Source organism: Candoia aspera, chromosome 4, assembly GCF_035149785.1.
Source record: "Candoia aspera isolate rCanAsp1 chromosome 4, rCanAsp1.hap2, whole genome shotgun sequence".
Taxonomy (NCBI): Eukaryota; Metazoa; Chordata; class Lepidosauria; order Squamata; family Boidae; genus Candoia; species Candoia aspera.
The window spans coordinates 78544637-78570230 of record NC_086156.1 but is presented as its reverse complement, the minus strand read 5'-3'; the positions used below and the strand labels follow the sequence as shown (position 1 = coordinate 78570230).

Below are 25594 nucleotides of genomic sequence, written 5' to 3'. Positions count from 1 at the left end.
GGGGAAAAAAAGTTGGAGGGGGATGGGAGACGCTGGGTTGTTGGCGTAAGTCCGTCACGCTCAGCTCCTCCCTTCTCCAGCTTCCGCATTTTGTGATGCAGGCGAGCGCAAACTGGGCGTAACTCGCTCTCCTTGTGACGTCACGAATGTTGGAGGGGATTGGCTGAAAAGCGCGGAAGGAGGGGAAACGGCCGTGGGTCATTCTTTACGTCGCAGCGGACGCGGGGAGTCTGCACCATTTTCAGGTGACGGGAGGGGCGGTTCAAATATTTCCACAAAGGAAAGCGGTGGAAATGAGGATGGCGAATAACTGGCGCATGCGCATTAAAGCGGTGTTATGCCGCCCTTCCAGGGCATTTTCTGTGTAAGCTAGTATTAATATATAATGTTTTATTTCTAAAATGAAAAGTAGTGGGACCTTGACATCACCTCCCCCCCAAAGGAAAGAACGTAATAACTTACCAAAGGAAATGCATTTAGTAGGTACACAGAGACAGGAGTTCTTGTCAGCTTTTTTGGAAACACTTGAAGAAAAATCTATGAAATAAAACCCATTTTGTGTTAAACTAACAATGAATTTCAGTGCCTTTGAGCCAAGCCTGCTTTGAATCCCAGAGGTGGAAACTGTAGTAACAGTTTGCAGCCAGTGCTCAGGTGGACTGCAGATGGTGGGCATCTGATGGGAAAAGCAGTTTGCTGTTAATACCACAGGCAGGAAATGAAGATGTTAAACCTCGCGGTAAATTACCTCTTGAATTGTTCTAATTCAGCTGTAATTTCAAAATATTTTTAAAGTGTTCCTGAGAGTATTCCTGCGTGGAGACAAAACTGAAGAATAGCTTGAATGACCCTTCTCTGCTATTGTTTATGGAAGATGCCTTTTCAATGTAGCCTTTAATCTTGGTGGATTATATTGGTTGTGCGTATAATATCAATAGCAGCCCAAAGATCTTGTTGCCTGATTCACCCAGAGGGTAAATACTTGAGATGTGGACACATTGAAATATTTTTTTAACCTAATCACAAAGGCATTTTCTAAGCAGTTGAAAAGAATAGAGGCTTCTTAAAACAAATACCATCTTGGTCAGCAAAAAGGTTACTTGATGGAATGATGCATTCACTGTAAGGCCAGAAGATAACAAACTGGAAGTACCACGAGATACTTTCTGGTATTTTTATGACTAACAATGTTATTAATTTCAGATTACATTGTAGACTATTTGGAATTTATTCTCAATCCAAAATAGTTTGCTGCATTTTGGATGCAGCATACACCTGTGGGAACTTTGGGTTCTTGAAATGACTTACATGCAATTGTTCTGAAGACAAGTTCTGCCTCTGAATGAAATGCCATCACCTCTGGACCCAGAGGCCTCTACACATTGCACATTATGCCTGGGGTGAGATTTCAAGTTTCCAAAAAAATGTGTAGTTTGGATAGTACAGGTTCAACTAAATGTAGTTGAATCATTTGCTCAAAGTTACTAAGGAGACATCCTATCCTGATCTTGTGGGAGTGCCTCACCTGGCACACTCTACTTCAGCTGTGGTGTTTTATGTATGCTCTGCTCCCCTATGTGTTTTAATTTAGGATGGCTGCTGCTGTAACCTCACAATTTGTTTCCTACAGACAATTGCTATCTTCTGTGTGTGGGATAAGCAGAAATGGCAACATGGCTATGATGAGATAATCACACAAATACTGTGACTTAGGTACTTGCATCAGAGATCCTAACACAAGTATGTCATTGGGGAATTTATTTGATGAAGTCATTGTGCATGCATTATTTTAAACTCATGGTTTGTTCCAAGTGCCACTGTAATCTTTCTTGTATTGGGTTTGATTCTGAGGGTTGCTTGACCCCTTATAATAAAGCAATGAAGAGAGACACCAGGATTCTAGATCCCTTTCAGTCAGGTTTCAGACCCGGTTATGGGACGGAAACGGCATTGGTCGTGCTTATGGATGATCTCTGGTGGGAGCGGGATGGAGGCAGTGCATCCATCCTGGCTCTTCTTGACCTCTCAGCGGCTTACGATACCATCAACCATGGTATGCTTTTGGGTCGGCTCAGGGAGTTGGGGGTGGGCGGCATAGTCTTGTGCTGGTTCGCCTCCTTCCTCCAGGGCTGGTCCCAGTTGGTGTTGATAGGGGAGGAGAGATCGGCCCCACGGCCCCTTCTTTGTGGGGTGCCGCAGGGATCAGTACTCTCCCCTCTCCTTTTTAACATCTACATGAAACTGCTGGGTGAGATCATTTGTCACCATGGGATGAGCATACTGATGATACTCAATTGTACATCTCCATCCCGGGTGAAGTAAGTGATGCCGTGACCACCCTTTCCGAGTGTCTGGGGGCTGTGGGGGCCTGGATGGGGAATACCAGGCTTCGACTGAACCCTAGTAAGACTGAGTGGCTGTGGATTAATGGCACCTCATGTCCCAGGAACTTGTCATCTTTAGTGCTGGATGGGGTCACACTGCCCCAGACAGATCCGGTGCGTAACTTGGGGGTCCTCTTGGACTCACGACTCCTGCTCAAAGAGCAGGTGGCAGTCGTGGCCAGGAGGGCCTTTGCGCAAGTTCGTGTTGTGCGCCAGTTACGCCCTTTCCTGGACCGAGAGGCCCTCCGAACAGTCACTCATGCCCTGGTCATCTCCCATATAGATTACTGTAATGTGCTCTACATGGGGCTACCCTTGAAAAATATCCGGAAGCTACAGCTGGTCCAGAATGCGGCCGCACTGACAATCTTGGGTACTCCAAGATTTGCACACATAACACCTTTGTTGCGTGAGCTCCACTGGGTCCCAGTTTGCTTCCGGGTCCAATTCAAGGTGTTATCACCTTTAAAGCCCTACATGGCATGGGACCAGGATATCTGAGGGATCGTCTCATCCCTATTACATCGACCCGCTCCATCCGGTCATGCAGGGAGGGCATGTTACGGGCACCACCTATAAAAGAATTCCACCTAGCGGTGTCTTGGAAGCGTGCCTTCTCTGCTGTAGCTCCCGCCCTTTGGAACATCCTTCCCCCAGAGGTGAGACAAGCCCCCTCACTCCTGGACTTCCGCAAAAGATTAAAACCTGGTTTTGTAGGCAGGCTTGGAATGGGAGGGCAAATAATTACACCTGGGGATGGCTAGCACCATGAAGTGATCCGGAGGGACCTACCACACTGAAGGTCTGATTAAGATCACCATGTAGATTTTATTATATTTATATTTTTATTGTATTTTTAATTGTAATGGTTTTATATTTTAATCTTGTTTTATTGTAAGCCTCCCAGAGTCCCCCCGTTGGGGAGAGATGGGCGGTGAATAAATTTATAAATAAATAAATAAATATTATTTTTCAAAATACCATCTGCCACAGCACGATGAATACAGACTTGCTAAAACCTGATTCTTGTTTTGTATGGAGTGCAGAGTGCACAAACAAGCCCTTAGATACATCGACTGACCTTGTATTTAGTTTTCTCCAGAAGAATGTGGCTTAGCAGTCATTATAGGTTAAAGTTGAAGAATGGATTAACTCTTTCTGTTTAGAATAGATTTAGGTGGCTGAGGCTAGTGTTTGCTGCTTGAAATATTGTTACTTTATGCAAAGGAGTATGACAGTTCTCACAGGATCAACTCCCCTGGATTGAATATAGGCATGTGAATGTGTGGATGAATTGCGCCTGAGGTTTTTGACATTCTCTGCTTGCTCACTGTATGCACTGGATGAATTAGATATTTTTTTAGTAAAGTGCAGGAAAGAAAAAAATATTCTTAAGATGTAAACAGATTAAAATGTTATGCAATCTAGCCACAACTGTATAACAGTTAAAGCTGGGTGCAGTAGATAAAGAATCCTCCTTTAGCTTAATGCCTTCTAGATGTTAGACCATAATTCTCTCAACTTCAACCAACGGAGTGATGGGAGAGTTACAGCCCAAGGTATCTGGAGGGCACAGGTGTTGGGGAAGGGTAGAAAAGGAGATGTCCTAGGATGACTGCAAAGAAAGCTTTCCCCTGTTGTATTTTGTCCATTTCTCCAGCACAGCATGTAACAAATTCTTTCTAACCTGATTTTCTTCTTTGAGATTCTTCTTTTTCAACATCACTGATAGGAAGGTCTTACAGCAGTCATTTAGAGATGGTTTAGGTATGAAGAATGGCTCAGGAAGTTCTCTAATGCAGATTCAGAATTTGTATACTGTATTGTTTCTTGCCATGCTCTTGACACTGATACTTTTATGACCTTCAGAAGTTGGGCAAGAGTTCTCAGTATTCATTGAACTCAATGACAAAATCCCAGTGATTTTAACAGTTCAGGATGAAACCTTTAGTTTCTATAGTACTAATTACAGCTTGGCTGTAATATGGAATATGGAAACTAAAATACAAAATACAAAAAATAAAAGCATGCAAGCAAGCAAACAAAACCTTAAGCTAGTGGGTAACAAATGGCCATCTAAATTTTGTTCAGTTCTGTCACTGGTCTCTTTGGTTGGGGCTGTTGGGAATTTAAATTCTGCAGTATTGAGAAAGTCATGTGTTATTCACCTCTATGCTAGGGAGCAATTCATTTCCCATTTAGATCTCTATCTTGGGCAGTTAAATCAAGGAGTCCTTTAAATTAGTCTTTCCAATAAAAGCAGAGGGCATTCCTGGAAGTCACACCAGGGGTTTGCAAGTGAAGTGTGGAAATCTGGTTAGTTAGAAGAACTTGATTCAACCAAATCTGCTTAATATGCACAATGTGGCTTTATTCACACATTTTAATAAGATCATGCAGAAATGTTTACAGATGGACTCACAACATGCCAGGCTTGGTAAGTGTTAGTATTTTCATAGAACAGTGTGTTGTGCAAAGGCAGGTTATTTGGCCAGATTAAAGTTCACTGTATTGTTGGAATTCACACAATGGACTAATGCAGGAAACATTGTATAAATACAGCCCATATATTGCCTTCAGCAGCTGTGCTAATTCTGGACTTTTGGATGTTTCTTTTTCATGACTTTTTAATGTATACCTAACAAGAGTCAGCAGATGATAGCTTCTGGTTGGCGTTTGTTTGGGTTTAAAAATTAACTAGAGTCAAACCTAATCATTGAATGGGAGACCACCAAGGAATATCAGGGTTACACTTTAGTCCAGACTGGGATATAAAAAAAATCCCAGAAAAAGGCAGTGGTAGACTACTTCCATGAGAGCCAGTTTGGTGTAGTAAGAAAACGCCTTAATGTGCACCAGGCTAGAAACCAGGAGACCGTGAGTTTTAGTCCTGCCTTAGACACAAACCCGCTGGGCAACTTTGGGCCAGTCACTTTCTCTTGGCCCTAGGAAGAAGGCAATGGCAATACTCTTCCAAAAATGCTACCAAGAAAACTCCAGGGGCTAGTCCAGGCAGTCACCAGGAGTCAACCCTGACTTGAAAGCACAAAAACAAATAACTACTTCCATGGTGATGCCAAGAAAACTACACTGACACCCAGAGTTATTGAGAGTTGGGCAGCATACATTTAAATGTTAATAATAAATTTATATATTCATCTGGTCACCAGGAATTCAGTTCATCATTCTCTACCTTTTTAAAAGGCACAAATTTATAGACACGGCTTTCTGGTTCTTTTTGTAACGTAAACCTGCACACAGAGTGTTTATCAATCAGGCAGCTATTAAAACAGCTTGGGCCTTTATCAGAGAAAAGAAAGTACTTAATCCTACAACCAAAGAGGGAAGGAACAATGCAAGATCCCAAGAGATTAAGGGAAGTAAAACAAGGAAGGCATATCACCAACAAATTATGATGTTAATCTGGATTGTTCTCATTGCTGAGGGATTACAAATTTAAATAATTATTTCTTCTATTATTTGAAATGGATTTTCACAGTTGACTTGTCACCCCTCTCTCCTTCCTTTCCCAGTCTACTCCTGTATACTCTGTACAGCAACCTAGCATGTAAAAATGAAATAAAATTCCAAAATTAAAGATGGCAATACAGTGAAGTTGCAGAATAATGAGTTCCCAGGAGTGTTTCCTCATGGCTGCCTTTGCTTTTTGTGTGGGCTGGGGAAAAAAAAAGGATGTATTCTTTCATCTCTAAGCCGGAAAAGCCTCACTTGTTAACATCTGTGTGGCTGGCTGTTCTTAAAGGGTAGTAGCAGACCAGGAATGAATGAGGAAATCTGGTGACCCTGTGCACAAAAATTCAATGCCCAGGTTTTAGCAAAGTTTCTTCTGGCTCCTCTGTGCTTTTTCTTAGTGACAGCAAGCTTACCTGCGTCCAAAAACTTTGAGGGATCCTTTCTTCCATGGTTCTTTTACCTTAAGTAGTTGTTGCTATTCCTTAAAATACTTCCATTTCACATGTACAACCTGATTTTTTTTTCATGAGGCCCATCCATAATTTAGCTGCATTCCTTGAAGATACTACCTCCTCTCAGCCTCAGCAGACCCTTTTTTTTTTTTTTTGCTTTCTGATACACAGCATCACGATGCAGGACAACCATTTTCCTTCCCACATATCTATCTCAAAGCATGCCAGAAATAATGTGGCAGGCAGCAGTATGTGTGACACAGTATGATAGCAGGTAGTTCTTGAGTCACCACTGGCAAAGCTCACTGCAATTTACTACCTTGCCTTTGGCCTGTTCTGGTATAAGCCTCAGATGGTGGTTATTGTGTTGACTGATGCCTTACATCTCATTATAAGCTTAATGCATTTTCAGAGATTTAGTTTGGAATCTCTTGTTGAAACTATTAACACATTACTAGGGATTTTCCATCGCATTTCTTTTGCTTGTAAAATACAATTCGTAGGGGGAAAAAAAGCCATGGAAAATTCCAGGCATTTGAAGATTCCACAGTCTTCTGATGTTTGTAGAAGTGTCCCCTTGTGCATCAATCCAGTATGGTTTACTTACTGGAGTGTCAACATATTTCATGTGAACTACCCCTAGTTTAAATTGGGTATACCCATTTTAAAATTTCCTTCCAAATTTTAAAATGGGTATACCCAAATATGTTCTTCAGAAAATCCTGAATTCAAATTTAAAGCTAATAGCAAAATCTTTGCAGCATGGGAGAAACTTTATATCTAATTTGATAAATGCAATTTGTAACATGCTGTAAGGTGTATCTAACGTTTTACATACAGCATTCCAACATTTGTGTCATCTGGAGTGTGATGATGAATGTATTACTAAATCTTACTGAAACTCATAGACAGGCCTCTGTGGATTCTGCCCCATACAGGTATCGGTGATTAATATATGCCTTATTGCCTTATACAGTATGCTGAACTGATAATAAATCTGATTGTTATATGAGCATAGCTGGATGGGAACAGTGTTCCCTAGAACTCATTTAACAGAAAAGGTCTCAAGGTGGAGATTTACCATATGAGTTTTAAGGAGTAAGATACTTCAATCTAATGCTTCTAACGTTCCATATTATAACCTTTTATATTATTGGAGAACGTGCTATGAAATATGAATTAATGAAAATGATTTCTAAATTATGTTTTTTTAGAAAATCATCAAAAATATTCACCATGATGGTGAACTGTAACTAATTTTTTCATATAATTAAAAAATGATGTTTTGCATGGTAGCACTATAAGGACCAGTCCCATAAGTAGTATTTCAATACATTAAAAATATATTGCCTAGGTAGTTAGTTCAATATATATATAGACATACAGTATGTGTGTATATACACACACACACACACACATGTACAGTATATATATAGATAGAGAACTGGCTTATTAGGACTACTAAAAAGATCTGAAAAAAAACTGATCAAAATGCTGGCCCAATTATTGAAACTTGCCTACATTAGGGTCATTGGAAAAGCACCATTAAGGCCATGTGTACTTGTGAAGACTATTATTTTGGCAAAAGTGCTGAATTTCCTCTAGTAATGAAATGGTAGAAACAGCAGTGAGAAAATACGGGAGTATTACTGATAAATGACAATATCATGGGGTTCCTCCATAAAATGTGAGTGATTGAACCATAGCAATTCCACAACAAAAGCTCATGTGAAAACCCCCGGATTTCTTACTCAACCTCTTCCATTTTCATGGAATCATTCCCAACCTATTAAAAGGACCGCAAACCCTGGAACATTTCCTTTCCTTCTACTACCTTTTGAATCCATTGTTCTTATCTGGCTTGGGAACTGTAAGGTAGATGTGAACATTCAGTCTGGGGTTATTTTGAAGAATTGGCTGGGATTGAGATCTGATCAAAGGATTTTGCAATGGCATTGCAAACTAGCTTCAAGGATGGGGGGAAGGGGAGAATGACCTTGTGCTTGGTTTCCAAAACAAACTCTTTTCTTCATGTTATCATGAGGTATAACCAGACAGTCCGGTGAGGGGAAGGCTGAAGATTAGTCTTGCCCCTTAACTTGCCTATATAAGGAGACTCTCAAAGATTTACTTTGCTCCACTTTGCACTGCTTCTGCAGGTAAAACCATGCCTACTACTTTTTCCAGCCACAGGGTGTCCTTCCCTGGAAGTATCCAGGGTCCCAGGGAAAGAAGCCTGCTTGCCTTAGGCAGGTCTCAGAGAGTGCCAAGGGCTACTGGGAACATGGCTAAGGATGGACTGACATGTGGTTATAGGCAGGCATTTATGGACACAGATATTTTGGACATGAATGAAAAGGGCACCATGAAAAATCTGAATGACCCCCTGGCTGCCTACCTAGACAAAGTAAGTAATTGGATAATGTTTTCCTAGTGGCAAAGTCAGAGTAATACTATACAGATATGTATCAATACTTATCTCTCTCTGGCATTCTTCTGGAATGTGGGAGAATAAAGATACAGGACTGATACTTGACAGGAAAGATGCTTGTCTACGTGAGAAACTTTCTACCATTTTTTCTGAAAAGTAGTTCCATGTGGGACCATGTCCAGTTGCTCAGTGGTGAAGGGAAGGTGTTAATAAATGTTTAGATAAATTATTAGTTAATATCCCCCCCTTCCCCCAGGAAAGACAGTGTTTGATAGAAAACTAGAGAAGAGTGTTGAATGGAGAAGATAAGAGGAAGAGAAGAATGGAGTCAAAGACCAACAGTCTGTCAGAGTTTTTCTTCCTTTCTATTAGTAGTGTTGCAAAATGTTCTATCTGCTTGTGGCTTTCAAGTGTGCCAGGGGAATACCCAGGGGTTAACCTTGCAAGGTTGAATAAGGGCCAAGACACTTTGAATGCAATTGAATTGAATGCAACTGAATTGAATTGAATGCAACTGAATTGAATTGAATGCAATAGTAAAGTACTTAATAAGGTGCCTGATCTAGACTGGGACCCTGGTAGGGGATGGGAGCTTCTTTATTTTGAAGCATTCTGATCTGCTTTATTTAATAGTTTTATTTATTGAGGTGACTTATATGGCCACCGTCTTACTGTATATACAATAACTCAGGGCAGCTCACAGCATAACAATAAAACAGAAAAAGAAAATAGTAGTATTAACAGAAAATCGTACCTCATGGTGCCCCCAAGACAACACTCCCTCATACATCTGCTGTTGGCCCCAGACCTGCTTCTTCTACCAGGAAACCTCACACTCCTGTGAAGGAGAGTAGTTTTCACAGTGCAACAGGGGTAGTGCAGAACACAACGCAGTGGCGAGTATTTGAGCTTATGGATTAACAATAAATAAATGCATTTCTACAAACTAATATGTCCTAGTCTGTACTCTGGTGATTTCTGTGGAAAAAACTGCTTTAGTTATACAAGATTTATCTTCTTTGCTTTATATTGCGATGTCAGAAAGTTGTAAGTGAGACGTTGAATTAAAAAATGGAAGTTAGCATGGGAAGTGATTAATGGTACGTTATTTGCAATGGCCAGTCACTGCTGTTTTACATGGCCTGAAAGACTATCTTTTTTGGCGGGGGGTGGCGGGAGGGGAGGTGCAAGTATCCCTGAACTCCATGGAAACTGATATTGCAGAGACATGGTTTGATTGCACTTTGATGCAACATGTTATTAGACAATATGACAATACCCAGGAAAGAATTGTCCTCTCACCACTGAGATGTTATTCCATGTCTACACAAAATTAGAATCTCTTGTTTTGGTCTTCTAGAACTTCTGTTTTTATACCCAACTTGCCATTTCTGTCAATTTATGAGCCTTCTTTGTTATAATTCTAAACAAGAGACAATAATTAAAAACCCAGGATGTTTAACAGAGCATACTGAAGCATAACTAGTCCTCCAGAGCAGAAACAACTGAATTGATTGAATAGATTGTCATAGTTGTCAATCATTTAGGAAGGCTATCCTAGTGCATTCTGCCCATATGACTTTTGAAGGCATCCAGTTTTCATGCTCCACTATTCTGCCCTCTGGTGGTTTTAAAAAGCCCAGGTGTTCCTACTATCATTCTTTCTACATCCAAATTTCTTGACTGGGACCAACCCAGGATCGCTCAAAAGAAACTGCTGGATTAAGGAGTGTGTGTGTGTGTGTGTGCGCGCGTGCACGCATGAACTCCTATCAACCTGACTAAGGCCATTTCCTCACTGAGGAGTTATAATGTCTTCTAGCATCACCCAGCCATTGCTGGGGCAAAATAAAGCCTGTTCTCTTTACAGTTATGTGAGCATAACAATAGTTCAATGACTTGAGAAAATGCTATAGGTTGTAGTGAGGAACTGCCCAAGGACCTATACTGGTTCTAAGAATGTATAGAATGTTAAAGGTGTGATCAAGGAAGGAAGGAAGGAAGGAATCGCAGAAGGAAGGAGGGACTGATCTGCTTCTGCCCTTGATTCAACTTTCTCAAACCTAATCATTGACATTGGCCATATGAGAGAGGGATTCTGGGCACCAGTTAGGGAAGTCTGTCTGTCTATCAGTCTCCAAAGCTAACAGTAGCCTCTTTTAGTGATGATAGTAAAGGTAAAGGTTTCCCTTGACATTAAGTCCAGTCGTGCCCAACTCTAGGGGGCGGTGCTCATCTCCGTTTCAAAGCCGAAGAGCCGGCGTTTGTCCGTAGACACTTCCATGGTCATGTGGCTGGCATGACTACACGGAACGCCGTTACCTGCCCGCCGAAGCGGTACCTATTAATCTACTCACATGTGCATGTTTTCGAACTGCTAGGTTGGCAGGAGCTGGGACTAGCAACGGGAGCTCACCCCGTCATGCGGATTCGAACCACCGACCTTCCGATCGGCAAGCTCAGCAGCTCAGCGGTTTAACCCGCAGCGCCACTGCGTCCCTTTAGTGATGATACTTAAAGTCAAATAGCCAGAGCACATCTAGTGGATTTAGGATTCTGCAAGCTGTTTTTTATTCTGATATTCTAATTCAATTTCACTTTCCTATAACAGGTGCTCTCCTTTGAGAAATCTAACATGCAACTGGAGCAGAACATCCAAGAGTTCTATATGAAATGAGCATCAACTGGTACCCATGATATGAGTGACTGTTTCAATGCCATGACACAGCTGAAGTCCAAGGTATTATGTTGAAATGGTTTTCTATTTTTTCCTGTTAGGGCATCCATAGTTAGAGATAGGATGTATTAGTGATATGAAACAGGACTGGTTCAAGATATTTTGCTTTTGTGGTAGAGGTCAAGATGATGGCTCTCCATTCTATATACAGAAGCTGAACAGATTGATAGTTGAATTTTACTTCTACATCAGCCACACTATTTTGTCCTCCACTGCAGCTGAAGGTGGAGACTACTTCAGGGTAAAGAGTTGGCCACATGGCATGTGAAGTTCTATCAAGTTTTGGCCCTCAACATCTGCTTCCTGAGGTGGTGGCTTCATTCTGTCTCACAAAATTGCTGCCCATGTCATAAAGCTGCACTCAGAGGAAAGTATCAACATGCTGATGTGAAATTCCTGAGGTTTCTAGAAATTAAAAACAAAAAACTTTAAGGGACAAATGTGCATTTCTACATTTTGTTACAGGAATCAAGTATTGTGCCCATCTCCTATCCTTGAGTCTTACACTGCCATTATCCAGATTTGGCTGAATGCATTTATTTGGCAGTCTCACAAATTTCCTTGCTAAGTGGTGTTCTCCATGATGGTGTTTTGAAGTCTTCCCTCCCTCCCTCTTTCTCTCTTTTTCATAGATTCAGAAGGAGAAAAATGCTGGACTGCTCTTACAGATTGATAATGCCAGACTTGCTGCTGCTGATTTCATGTTGAAGTAAGTTCAGTTAATTAATGTTGTATTTTACTTTTTAATCACACACATGACCATATTTGTTTTACAGTAGGTTTCCTGACTTTTTAAAAAAGATTAGCCATGTACCTGTGTTTTCATTTGTTGGCATCCTGACATGATGCAAATATTAAATGATTTTTTTTTTAATGAACAATTTTGGTAACAGATGCAAGGTCAAAGCATGGTTAAATTGTTTCCCCTCTGTATGATCAGCCATTACAGCTGATAACAAGCAAAGCCTGGGTTGCTGGCTCTACAGGCCGCAAAATGGAATTTGTGAAATGATAATTAGATAGGGCCTTTTCTTTATTCTATTATCATTTATCATTGATGATGACATATCTTTCTACCAGTTCACAGACCAGAGGTCAGCACATTAATGTGGTTGACTGGCTGTGCCCTTAAAGAAAATTTAAGGTATCACCAACAGAAAAGAATTAAGATGACTCACTCAAATTACTGATTAGAATTCTATGCAGGGATGCTCATAGTTTAATCGGGTCTACATGTTAAAGCAAATCAGCCAGTTTCACACTTCTTGTATTAATATGTTGATCAGAATATAGTTATCCTTGGCATTTAGCACTGTGTTTACTTTTCAGAAAAAAATGCCAAAGGAAGATGTACAAAAGTATGTATTTCAGATTAAAATGCACAAATCAGATGGAGCAGATAGCCTGGAGGGAGGCAAGGGTGTGTCCCTAAGCATGCTGGTGCTCCTAAGTAGCACTCTGGGGACTCCATATCCATTTAATTCTGCCCTGTTCATAAATACCAAGCTTCTCATTTTGCAGGGCTGACTAGCTTGTGGACTGGAGTCTCCCAAGGCTGGCTTGCAAGATATTAAATACAAATCACTCCAAAGCCTTTTATCAATGTTAGTTTGCAAAAGTACTCAGTTATTTAAAGAAACTTTTGTTCTGATCCAGGTGTTCAGGTTTGGGAGACTGTTTAAGTAAAAATATTGCTAATAAATTTCAGTCAATGCCAATTGTGTGTGTGTGTGTATGTGTATGTTGGCTTCTGAGATGTGCTAATATTGACTGGGTATCCAGAGCAGAACTAAATATGGCATTAAATCTGTAATTAAGTCAGGAAATCTTGATTTCTGCATGTTTTGTGGACATCTAATTAGGCAGGTTTTTCCATGATTAATTACAAATTGGAGCTTATGGGGACCTTATATATTCCATAGCTTTCTTCCTGTAGAGAGCCACAGAGATGACACTGAAAATACTGTATGCAGAAAGAGTTACAAAAACAACCCAGTAGATTACTGAAACCATTTCTATTACTTTTTATCAAGGTTAATAAATATAGTGGATGATGTATCAAAATTAACTTCTAAATCAGTACTGCATTTCATATATTTAATTCTCATGGCTACAGTTAAATCTCCATTAGGATTTTGAACAAAAAATATGTATGCCATTTGCAGATTTATAACATTATATTCTGTTTTAATATTATTTAATATTTTCCTTAATATTATATATCTCTCTGTGTAATATATGAAAAAAATATTTTTATGGTAGTTTTTGTGCATGATACTTTTTTTTTAATTTTAATTTTTATTGAACATAAAAAGCAGAAGAAAAAAGAAGCATGAAGAAGGAAAAAAAAAAAGAAAACCAGAAAGTAAATAGAACAAGAGATTTACAAGCATCATATGATTGAATAAATTAAGTACAAATTCTGAGAATAATGTAAATTTAATCCAACGTATTTGAATTCCTTGTCATTTTAAAACTATATATCATTATTAAAATCGAATTAATCAGTATGAGTATCAACAACAGTAATCAGGGCAGTATGAAATATAAGTTAAGGTGAAAAATTACCATCTTATCTAATCAATAGGATCAATCTATCCAAATCATGTTGTTGTTTATTCGTTTAGTCGCTTCCGACTCTTCGTGACTTCATGGACCAGCCCATGCCAGAGCTTCCTGTCGGTGGTCACCACCCCCAGCTCCCCCAGGGATGAGTCCATCACCTCTAGAATATCATCCATCCATCTTGCCCTTGGTCGGCCCCTCTTCCTTTTGCCTTCCACTCTCCCTAGCATCAACATCTTCTCCAGGCTGTCCTGTCTTCTCATTATGTGGCCAAATCATATCTCCATAATTTATATGTTAAACTTCATGTTAAGGGAAACCCATATGTTGGACTATGGAATTTAGTTCAAGCAGCCATCCTTCTCCTGGAATGTGTGGCAACTGGGATCAGTTGCATGATCCTGGGAAAAAATGCAGTGGCTTTAAAGCATTCCAGACAGGTGCTGTTTATGCCCCCTAGGCTCTGAAGCACCTTGGAATAAAAATCAAAATGCTGTAAAACAGTGTTTCTCAACCTTGGCAACTTTCAGATGTGAGGACTTCAACTCCCAGAATTCCCTCACTGGCTGGGGATTTCTGGGAGTTGAAGTCCAGATATCTGAAAGTTGCCAAGGTTGAGAAACACTGCTGTAGAACCTCAGTATAATCCTGATTTTCCTTTCCATTTTGTTTTGCTTGCTTTTATTTAAGTTCTTTGCTTACCTTCCCATTTTAAAGAAAATTAAACATAAAAGAAGACATGGTTGACTGAATGGATTATAGTGCTCAGGTTTATTTTGTAGAATCACAGAATCATAGAATCCTAGGATTGGAAGGGATCTTGGAGGTTTTCTAGTCCAACCCTGTGTCCAGGGGAGGAATCCTTAGACCAGTCTGTCTCAACTTAGGCAGCTTTAAGATGGGTGGACTTCAACTCCCAAAACTGAGGGCTGGGGAATTCTAGGCGTTGAAGTCCACCCATCTTAAAGCTGCTAAGGTTGAGAAGGGCCTGCCTTAGACCACCTCAGACAAATGGCTGTCCAACCTTTGAAAACCTCCAGTGATGGAGCACCCATGACACCAAGAGGCAGAGCGTTCCACTGCTTAATTTCCCAATGCAGCATTTTCCTGCAGGCCCCACATGCAACAATTTTACTTAATTTCATGTAATTAATATTTTGGTATGACACTGATGGTTGCTGTCCATTTCCATCCAGCTCTTTCCTCTGATGGCATTTGGTTGGCTTCCTATAGATGTGAACTAATCAACCCTGAACCCTCTTTTTTCACCCCATAGGAGGTGGCTTCTCTCCAGGGGTGCCTGGGGGGGCACTGTCAATGTGGAGGTTGACTCCATTCCTGGCACTGATTTACAAAAAATCCTGGGTGAGATCCGTGACCAGTATGAGGGTGTCTTGGAGAAGAACCGCCAGGAAGCTGAAGCTCTGCACCAATCCCAGGTGAGGAAAGGGCTGGCAAAGCAAATGCTAAAATGGCTCTCCCCTGCCAGAAGAGGGAGGAGGCAAACCTTAAGTGAACTCATGTGCATGTGGGCTGTCGGTAGAAAGAGCATGATATAAAAATAGAAGAAATTTGTGTTGGCTGAATTCTCATGTCACAGCAACAAGCTGTTCTCAAGCATCTCCCTTTTCTGATATAGTGAACAGTCAAAATACTTTTTATGTATACCATTTGTAGGCTTTCACCCTAAATCCTTTCATTTCCTCCTCTTTGTGGTGCTTCTTCTTTACCAGCACCATGAAATGTGTGGTCAGAAAGAGAGGATATGGTTGATAGAAATAAGGGAAGACCCAAATTTCTGTCTTTCATCTTAAGCAGATGTATTTCTGCTTAAAATGCATGCACAGATGGGAGATGGTGGGAGGTAGCAGTGAGGTCTTGGATGATATAGCTGTGTGCCCTGTAATGGTCCAGCTCATGCCCTATGTCAGCCTGTTGCCTTCAGGTACAACTAAGGACATGGTCCCCCTGCCATAAACGCTGCCTGTGCTTTGTATATGGAATGGAAGGCAAAGCTATGCTGTCTTTTGCTTCAGCAGCAGCATCTCATGATCATGGCCCTGGCACACATGGAGACACACATGTACACACTCATGTGTAATACTTCTAGGGTACTCTTTCCTTCCACTGAGATTCAAGCAGCAGGAATATCTATTTCTTTTTTAAAGGTGGCCTACAAGTTTAGATGATGATCATGATGATGAAGAATATATCCAATGCAAATACCAGTTGAGGTGGATTTTCACTGGCAGGTTTGGGCAGATGTACCAACCACTGACAAGGAGGGAAACAGCCTTGAGATCCAAGCCAGACCTTTTTCCTGTTTTAAGAAGACTGTATTTTAGATGCAGCTTCCAGGAAGAGCTGTTTCTGCAATATCTCCAATCCCATGTTGCAAACCCAGACTATTCAAAAACATTTCCATTCAAACAACAAAAAGCTTCATGTTTCTAGTCCTCATGACTGTTCAGATTAAGCTTCAAACATTTTTGGACAGTAATGAGCCTTTGTGAAATCTCAGAAACCAGCTAAGGGGCGAATTGGCAATAAACGGCAGCAGGATTGTGTGTCTTGCAATCAGCACTCTGTATTTTCTCCTTGTACCACCTCAGTGCCAACAGAAGCCAAACCAGTGATGACATGAGCAAGCACAGCATTCATCTGCATTAGGCTGCACTGTTTAGACTACAGAAACTTTGGTCAGATTGCCTCAAAATATGAATGACCTTAGTACAGAATTTTGATTTGATTCATTTCAGTTATAGACATATGCACATGCATACCTTTCTTCAGATGCTGGTCTGATTTGAACAGAGAGACATCTTATAATTCAAGTTAAATAAATAAATAAATTTCACTAGCCAAGGTCTGACCTTAGCATCTGATTCTCCTTTGTTAAACGCAAATAGAGGTCTGTGGTCAAATGTCACCTATACAATCCTGATCAAAGGCTTCTTAATTGTTAGACAGAGTGAAACAATTGAGCAACTGAGCAATGTGCAGCATTACTGCACCTGTTCATGCACAAATGATAATCCCAATTTCCAAACATTCCTACTCCCCATATGGGAGAGAATATGGACAGGCATATCAAAACATACAACTTCTCTCTTTCACAATGTGATGCGCTCAGTCAGGAGGTTTCTCTCAGCACCGAAGCTCTACAGAGTGCTCAAATGAAGATCACAGAGCTGAAACGGCTGGCCCAAGCTTTGGAAATTGAGCTGCAGTCTCTTTGGAGCATGGTCAGTGCCAGTCACTTTTCCAGTTTGTGGATTTTATGCTAAGAGCTCCAATGCAGAATGAGTGGTACTGACTTGAGGATTGTTGTTGTTGTTTATTCGTTTAGTCGCTTCCGACTCTTCGTGACTTCATGGACCAGCCCATGCCAGAGCTTCCTGTCGGTCGTCAACACCCCCAGCTCCCCCAGGGACGAGTCCGTCACGTCTAGAATATCATCCATCCACCTTGCCCTTGGTCGGCCCCTCTTCCTTTTGCCTTCCACTCTCCCTAGCATCAACATCTTCTCCAGGCTGTCCTGTCTTCTCATTATGTGGCCAAAGTATTTCAGTTTGGCCTTTAATATCGTTCCCTCAAGTGAGCAGTCTGGCTTAATTTCCTGGAGGATGGACTGGTTTGATCTTCTTGCAGTCCAAGGCACTCAGAATTTTCCTCCAACACCACAGTTCAAAAGCATCTATCTTCCTTCTCTCAGCTTTCCTTATGGTCCAGCTCTCGCAGCCATATGTTACTAAGGGGAACACCATTGCTTTAACTATGCGGGCCTTTGTTGTCAGTGTGATGTCTCTGCTCTTAACTATTTTATTGAGATTTGTCATTGCTCTTCTCCCAAGGATTAAGCATCTTCTGATTTCCTGACTGCAGTCAGCATCGGCAGTAATCTTTGCACCTAGGAATACAAAGTTTTTCACTGCTTCTACATTTTCTCCCTCTATTTGCCAGTTATCAATCAAGCTGGTTGCCATAATCTTGGTTTTTTTGAGGTTTATCTGCAAGCCAGCTTTTGCACTTTCTTCTTTCACCTTCATCATAAGGCTCCTCAGTTCCTCTTTGCTTTCAGCCATCAAAGTGGTATCATCTGCATATCTGAGATTGTTAATGTTTCTTCCAGAGATTTTAACTCCAGCCTTGGATTCCTCAAGCCCAGCATGTCGCATGATATGTTCTGCATACAAGTTGAATAGGTAGGGTGAGAGTATACAGCCCTGCTGTACTCCTTTCCCAATCTTAAACCAGTCCGTTGTTCCGTGGTCTGTTCTTACTGTCGCTACCTGGTCGTTATACAGATTCTTCAGGAGGCATACAAGATGACTTGGTATCCCCATACCACTAAGAACTTCCCACAATTTGTTATGGTCCACACAGTCAAAGGCTTTAGAATAGTCAATAAAACAGAAATAGATGTTTTTCTGAAACTCCCTGGCTTTTTCCATTATCCAGCGGATATTGGCAATTTGGTCTCTAGTTTCTCTGCCTTTTCTAAACCCAGCTTGTACATCTGGCAATTCTCGCTCCATGAACTGCTGAAGTCTCCCTTGCAGGATCTTGAGCATTACCTTACTGGCATGTGAAATAAGTGCCACTGTTCGATAGTTTGAACATTCTTTAGTGTTTCCCTTTTTTGGTATGGGGATATAAGTTGATTTTTTCCAGTCTGATGGCCATTCTTTTGTTTTCCAAATTTGCTGGCATATAGCATGCATTACCTTGACAGCATCATCTTGCAAGATTTTGAACAGTTCAGCTGGGATGCCGTCGTCTCCTGCTGCCTTGTTATTAGCAATGCTTCTTAAGGCCCACTCAACCTCACTCTTCAGGATGTCTGGCTCTAGCTCACTGACCACACCGTCAAAGCTATCCCCGATATTGTTATCCTTCCTATACAGGTCTTCTGTATATTCTTGCCACCTTTTCTTGATCACTTCTTCTTCTGTTAGGTCCTTGCCATCTTTGTTTTTGATCATGCCCATTTTTGCCTGGAATTTACCTCCAATGTTTCTAATTTTCTGGAAGAGGTCTCTTGTCCTTCCTATTCTATTGTCTTCTTCCACTTCCATGCATTGCTTGTTTAAAAATAATTCCTTATCTCTTCTGGCTAACCTCTGGAATTTTGCATTTAATTGGGCATATCTCCCCCTATCACTGTTGCCTTTTGCTTTCCTTCTTTCTTGGGCTACTTCTAGTGTCTCAGCAGACAGCCATTTTGCCTTCTTGGTTTTCTCTTTCTTTGGGATGTATTTTGTTGCCGCCTCCTGAACAATGCTGCGAACCTCTGTCCATAGTTCTTCTGGGACCCTATCTACTAAGTCCAGTCCCTTAAATCTATTCTTCACCTCCACTGCATATTCCTTAGGAATATTAGTGAGCTCATATCTAGCTGATCTGTGGGTCTTCCCTAATCTCTTTAGTCTGATCCTAAATTGTGCAAGAAGAAGTTCGTGATCGGAACTACAGTCAGCTCCAGGTCTTGTTTTTACCGACTGTACAGATGTCCGCCACCTTTGGCTGCAAAGGATGTAGTCAATCTGATTTCGGTGTTGTCCATCTGGCGAAGTCCATGTATAAAGCCGTCTCTTAGGTTGTTGGAAGAGAGTGTTTGTTATGCAGAGTGAATTGTCTTGGCAAAAGTCTATCAGCCTATGTCCTGCTTCGTTTTGTTCTCCCAGGCCATACTTACCTGTAATTCCAGGTGTCATTTGACTGCCCACCTTAGCATTCTAGTCTCCTGTGATGAAAATAACATCTCTTTTAGGCGTGTCGTCCAGTAGGTGCTGCAGATCCTCATAGAACTGCTCTACTTCAGCTTCTTCAGCATTTGTGGTTGGGGCGTATATTTGGATCACTGTGATGTTAGATGGCTTGCCCTGAATTCGAATTGAGATCATTCTGTCATTTTTTGGATTGTATCCAAGCACTGCTTTCGCCACTTGACGATTAATTATGAAGGCTACTCCATTTCTTCTGTGGTCCTCTTGTCCACAGTAGTAGATCTGGTGGTCATTTGATGTGAAGTGGCCCATTCCAGTCCATTTCAGTTCACTGACGCCCAAAATGTCTATCTTTAATCTTGACATCTCACCAATAACCACATCCAATTTGCCCTGGCTCATAGATCTTACATTCCAGGTTCCAATGGTGTGTTGATCCTTAGAACATCGGATTCGCCGTTCACCACCAGCACCGTCGGCCGCTAGCCGTCCTTTCGGCTTTGAGCTAGCTGCGTCATCACGTCTGGGGCTAGTTGAACTCATCCTCTGTTCCTCCCCAGTAGCATTTTGACCATCTTCCGACCTGGGGGTCTCATCTTCCGATGGTATACCGACATATCTCTGGTTGTACTGATCCATTTAGTTTTCACGGCAAGAATACTGGGGTGGGTTGCCATTACCTTCCCCAGGGATCGCATTTAGTCTGACCTCTCTGTCATGACCTTCCCGTCTTGGGTGGCCCTTCATGGTTTAGCTCATGGCATCATTGAGGTGCTCAAGCTCCAGCACCACGACAAGGTAACGATCCTTTGTTGAAGGACTTGAGGATTAGCATGAACTTAATTCTCCCGTGGCCTGAAGCAGGAATGCCCCAATTTGGGGGACTGATGGACACATCTGAAAGTTTGAGAGCAGGCTATGAGCACTTTCACAAAGTAACTGCTTCGGAGGCTTGTTTACAACCCCTCTCCCCCAAGATGCTGTCCATCATTTCTCTGAGCATTAGACTGCAGCCTTCCCCCATTTTTATTTTCTAAGAATGTCTTGAAAGATTCCTGTAAATAAAGATGATGTACAAGAATGATGCTTCCCTTGCAGTAGGTAAGCTTCCAAATTATCTTATTTTATTAAAAACAATCTAAGGGAAGTTACTCTGGACACCATGCTGATATCCTCAACTAAACATTTGTGTAAGTCCCCTATAACATCTTCTTGAAGGCAAGCCATGTTTGTAAGCTGGACTCGGGTTTCTTTGTTCTTCATCTACTCTCTGCTGTTCCATGTAGTATTAAAGTGTATACCTGATATAAATTTACTGTATGAACCCATATGAAATGCAACTTAGAAAGGAACTGTAAACTGGAAAAGGTGGAAAATATTTTTTGTTCAAGCTTGATATTTGGGAAATGGATATGGATTCAAGTAGGAACTGGATAGTGCAAATGAACTCTTCATTAGGCAATTTGGAAAACTGAATCCGTTCACAGAGCTGGTGTTCTGTTCTTTCTTTAGGTTTGAATCTGAGCCACTGACTACTCCAGGTATGTCAGTTGATTTGATATTTAAGGCTGCTCTTTGGGGAAATCTATAATCATATGTGCAAAATGTAAATAGTTCATAATTTTGCAGCAATTTTAGACAGAGACTCTTACGCAGGCCTGTGACAAGAAAACTGTTAACCAAAGGGATTCATTTATTTTCTGCACCTTTTCTAGAGCTGAATGGGTCTTGCAATGATTTAGCATATCCCAGTCTACCTTTCCTTAACCAGAGACAGGAAACCTGTGGCCTTCCAGAGTTGTACTCGAGTTCCCATCAGACCCAGCTAGCATGGTCAGTGGTGCAAGATGTACTTTCAGTTTCCACATCTGCATTTCTCAGACTTTAGTTCAGCTTCCCAACTTGGTGTCCTCCAGATGTGTTGGACTTCAACTTTCAGAACTTTCATTCAGCTTGGGGAATGTTGCACTACTGCTTTGAATGAAGGCTGATATACTTGTACATCATACACTGTAAAATTACTATGATTTTAGTGGACTTTGATATGCTCACCTTTAGAAGATCCCCCAGATTAGTGGGTATGCCTACATCCTAAATTTAAATTAGTTTCAATCCTGCTTAGTTGCCATGTCTCCTAAAGAAAGAACCCTGTGCAAAGGCTTTGACAGAGAATTTTCAGCACTGACACAAAATTGCATTTTCTGTGATTCTTTGTGTAATGATTGCCTATCCTAACAGAGTCAGACTCTCAAGCAGGTACTTAATGATATCTGATTTATTGTAAGAATAGTATGCAAATACAGAGAAAGCTGAGAATGAACAAAAGTGCGCCAAATACAAACTAAAAACCCTCGCTTCAAACTCCCCCCCCCCCCAGGTGCTGGTAACCATTTGAACTGCCATCCTGGGAAAATAACTTTGAACACATGAGATAACCCAAACACATTCCAACCCAGCAGCCAACAGATAACTCCCCAAGATGGAATCCTCCACCCTTCCCAGATGAAACACGTATCAGCGAAATGACATGCGAAACGTTACGATGTACTAGCAACATTGGAACGGTGAACATGACACTTTGCTAGCTATGATGGTTAAAGCAAATTGTTTGATAGAAGTGTGTTTGGTGATCTGCAATGTAAACACATGCTGTATGGATCATGATTCCATGTCTAATGGTGTGCAGGGCAGGCACCATCTTTGAAAGGTGGCTAAATTTGGATATACTAAATGAGTGGCGAAAATTGGTATGTGTGACTATGCTGAATGTGTTTGGAGTAATCGGACAACATTCCCCAAACACACTGGAAAAAAAACCCAATAGATCACATAAATAAATCATCCCAGAATGTATCAGCCATCAAAGAGATGATAATAGATGATTTTAGCTGTGGGGTTTAGTCTCCAGGGACTACGCAATGGTAAAGCTCCTCTATCATTATCACATTGTCTTTGAGCATCATAGGAGCATTATAACTGGAGAAGCATCCTTGCTAAAAGGTAGGGCCTTTTTTTTTACTAGTTCCTCACAAAGGTAACAGATTTCAATTTGTAGGATTTAAAAAAACTTAAGAGTACCTGGTGCAAAAGACATACATATAGAATAAAATAATTTTGATGACAAAATTTGTTGGAGTACTAGAACCACAGTTCAGAGGGTTTTTTTGCCTGAAATCTGTCAGTTATTAACTCCACACCAAAGTTTCTTCTTTCACTAATTTAGGTGAGATGATTATTATTGGAGAAGTTGTTATATTAAATAAAAAACAGAGTCAGAAATCATTGCAAATTGCCTCAGGGATATATCAGAAGATTTGGTACATTCACATCCACTGTCTACTTTTGATCAAGATTACAAGCTGCGAAGTGGTTCATGCAAGGAAACCAGGAAAGCTTGAAGGATTCTTAATAGTTTGAACTAGAGAAAATTTCATCTAAAGACCATCTGAATAAGAGTCAGTCACAGCAGATTGGTTCTCAGAAAAACTTCAGTAGATGGCCGTGGTAGAAATCTGCCCATGTGACTCCGGCCATGTCCAGCAGATGCACAGCTGGGAATGCCTATCATCTGCCACCTGTACAATGCAGTTTTTGCAACCTGCTGCAAGCTACCATAAGTGTAGATTGACGGCTGTATGGCAAAAGTTGCAGTTGGGGCTTAGCAGCAGCGACACATATACAATTTATTTGGGAAAGAAGCTGGTGTCTCATTTCAGCTGGGTTGAGAATACAGCATTACTAATGGGGAACTCAAAAGGGTGATCATGGTTGACACTAGATGGTGAATATGTGGAAGTGATTTGGCTCCAGTAAAGGTCAAGTCTCTCCAGCAGAATGAAGATGTGATATACTACGATTAAATTAAACAAGATTGACTCTGTGCAAAATGAATGTGATTCTTAATTCATATTATTCACCCCCAAAGCCCGTGGATCAAGCTGAAGATATAAATATTTAGCTGAAAATTCAGTCCATGGTTCTGAAACATATTTGAATATATAATACCAATCCCCAGAGGTGTCCTTTGTGGTTTATCCATTCCCTAACTCCTAAGATACAGTACTCCATGCTGTCTCTCTCCCTCCATCCCTGATAAAGTATCTTGTGTCACTCCTTGCAGAGCCTTCCGTAAGCCATCGGGTGAAGACTGTCGCTGAAGAACTGGTAGATGGCAAGGTTGTGTGGAGGAGGTGGAGGAGGTGGAGCACCAGCGTTGAAAGATGCTGCCTTCTCTCTAGGAGTGGTGACGGTGCAATGATGATGGCGAGGAAGAGGGGGAAGGGAGCACAGCTCTGTATGACTTTTTCCTATTGATTTCATATAAAAATCTTGGCCTGCAAATAAGTGAACCTTTCATTTATGCCAAGGTATCTGCTGGCTCTGGCTTTTAAAATTAGTTAGTGGGTTTGAAGTTTTTGAATCTTAATATCCACAGCTCCCTTGGATTCTTCTGCATAATCTGCTAACCATGTCTTGGAGACACCACACTAACTGGTTTTAGAGGACATGTCCTAATGACATAATCTTCATTCATTCTTAGCTGTTCCAGTTTTAAAGCAGCATTTTCTGCTTTCTCCCAACACAAGCCTTGGCATATGGGTGATCTACAGCACCTCAGTCAGGAACCTGGTAATGGTGTGGTCAGGGACTGGGATCTGCTGAGTTACAATTGGCCAGTTGAGACTGCTGCAGATATATCCCCTTTCCTCTAGTAATTGGACAATGCCCTCCACGGCCATTCTGCTTGAGCTGAAGGAAAAACCGAACGCTTGGTTTCCATGGAGGCATTTGTCAGCGTGATGCCTACTGCATGCCTCTCAAAACACCATTCAGGCATTTGGTGGGCTCCTAATAGATACAGGTATATTGGTCTTCTGAAAGACTATTAGACCTGTGGTCTTTTTTGAATGAGACTTTTTATGATTATTCTCCTCTTTGGGCTCATTTGGAGAGTGTGTAATACCTTTGAAATCTTGGCAAGTTTTAACTACTAGGTACTGGGATCTTCACTGCCAACTTTGAAAGCTACTAAGTAGCACATATGATTATGAATAGGTAATTGGTTACATTTGGACCCTCAATCACATGAGAAACTGTGAAATAACCCACATTTGAAAATATTAGGGAACTTGTTTTATTGAAATTCTTGATCTGAACAAGGGATTAGTATTTTAAATCCGTTGATTTCTAATGATTGTTTTAAAGATTTTGCGATACTTGTTTTAAGTTTGACTTACCTATAATATGTGCTTGGCAGTATATATGAAATATCTGGAATCTATAGGACTGCCTCCTCTGACCAGATTCAACCAACTGGGGATATCAAGAGAGCCAAAGCTAGAAAGTGCTGCTTCTCTGTAGTTGCACTGATACTATGGAGATCAGATGGATTCCTCCCTGGCATCTTTTAGGAAGTTAATAAAATCAGAAGCTTTTAAAAAAGTCCTTTCAGTAACATCAACTGCACCTCTTGTTCTTTTTTTTTCTCTCCTACTTTGGTTTGTTTTTCCAATTTAGGTAGTATGTTTTAATTCTGTTGTTTTCATTGTGAGTTATAACTGCAAAGAATCACAAGATTGCAGCAGGATAAAAAAATTGAATGAATGAATGAATAAAGTACTAATTAACTGATGTGGCTCATACACTTTAAGCAGCCTCCTAGGTATTTGAAATTTTAAGTTCCTTAAGAGATGCAGTGCTCAAATGAAAATCAACACTTCAGTTTTAAAAGAATTAAAAAATAAAATGGAAGTTACTATTAGTTATATACCTGAATGGTGGAGTGAAGAACTGGGATATCCAATTTTGAAGAATCAATGGAT

General features: G+C 40.9%; 1 protein-coding gene across 2 annotated transcripts; it reads left to right on the top strand.

Annotated features, from left to right (window-relative positions):
• Position 1: 1 nt before the first annotated feature.
• On the top strand, positions 2–25152 carry LOC134495340 (keratin, type I cytoskeletal 16-like). Of its 2 annotated transcripts, none has more exons than XR_010067803.1 (6): positions 2–245; positions 11353–11481; positions 12111–12187; positions 15320–15482; positions 21285–21313; positions 23893–25152. XR_010067803.1 is itself a non-coding variant. In XM_063300709.1 (6 exons), the coding sequence occupies exons 3-6, from the start codon at positions 11440–11442 to the stop codon at positions 23902–23904; spliced, it is 294 nt and encodes a 97-aa protein (XP_063156779.1). In that variant the 5' UTR covers positions 1209–1400; positions 8470–8717; positions 11353–11439; the 3' UTR covers positions 23905–25152. The 2 variants fall into 2 exon arrangements, 1 of the variants encoding a protein (XP_063156779.1); XM_063300709.1 differs by lacking the exons at positions 2–245; positions 21285–21313 and adding exons at positions 1209–1400; positions 8470–8717.
• The last annotated feature ends 442 nt before the right edge of the window (positions 25153–25594 follow it).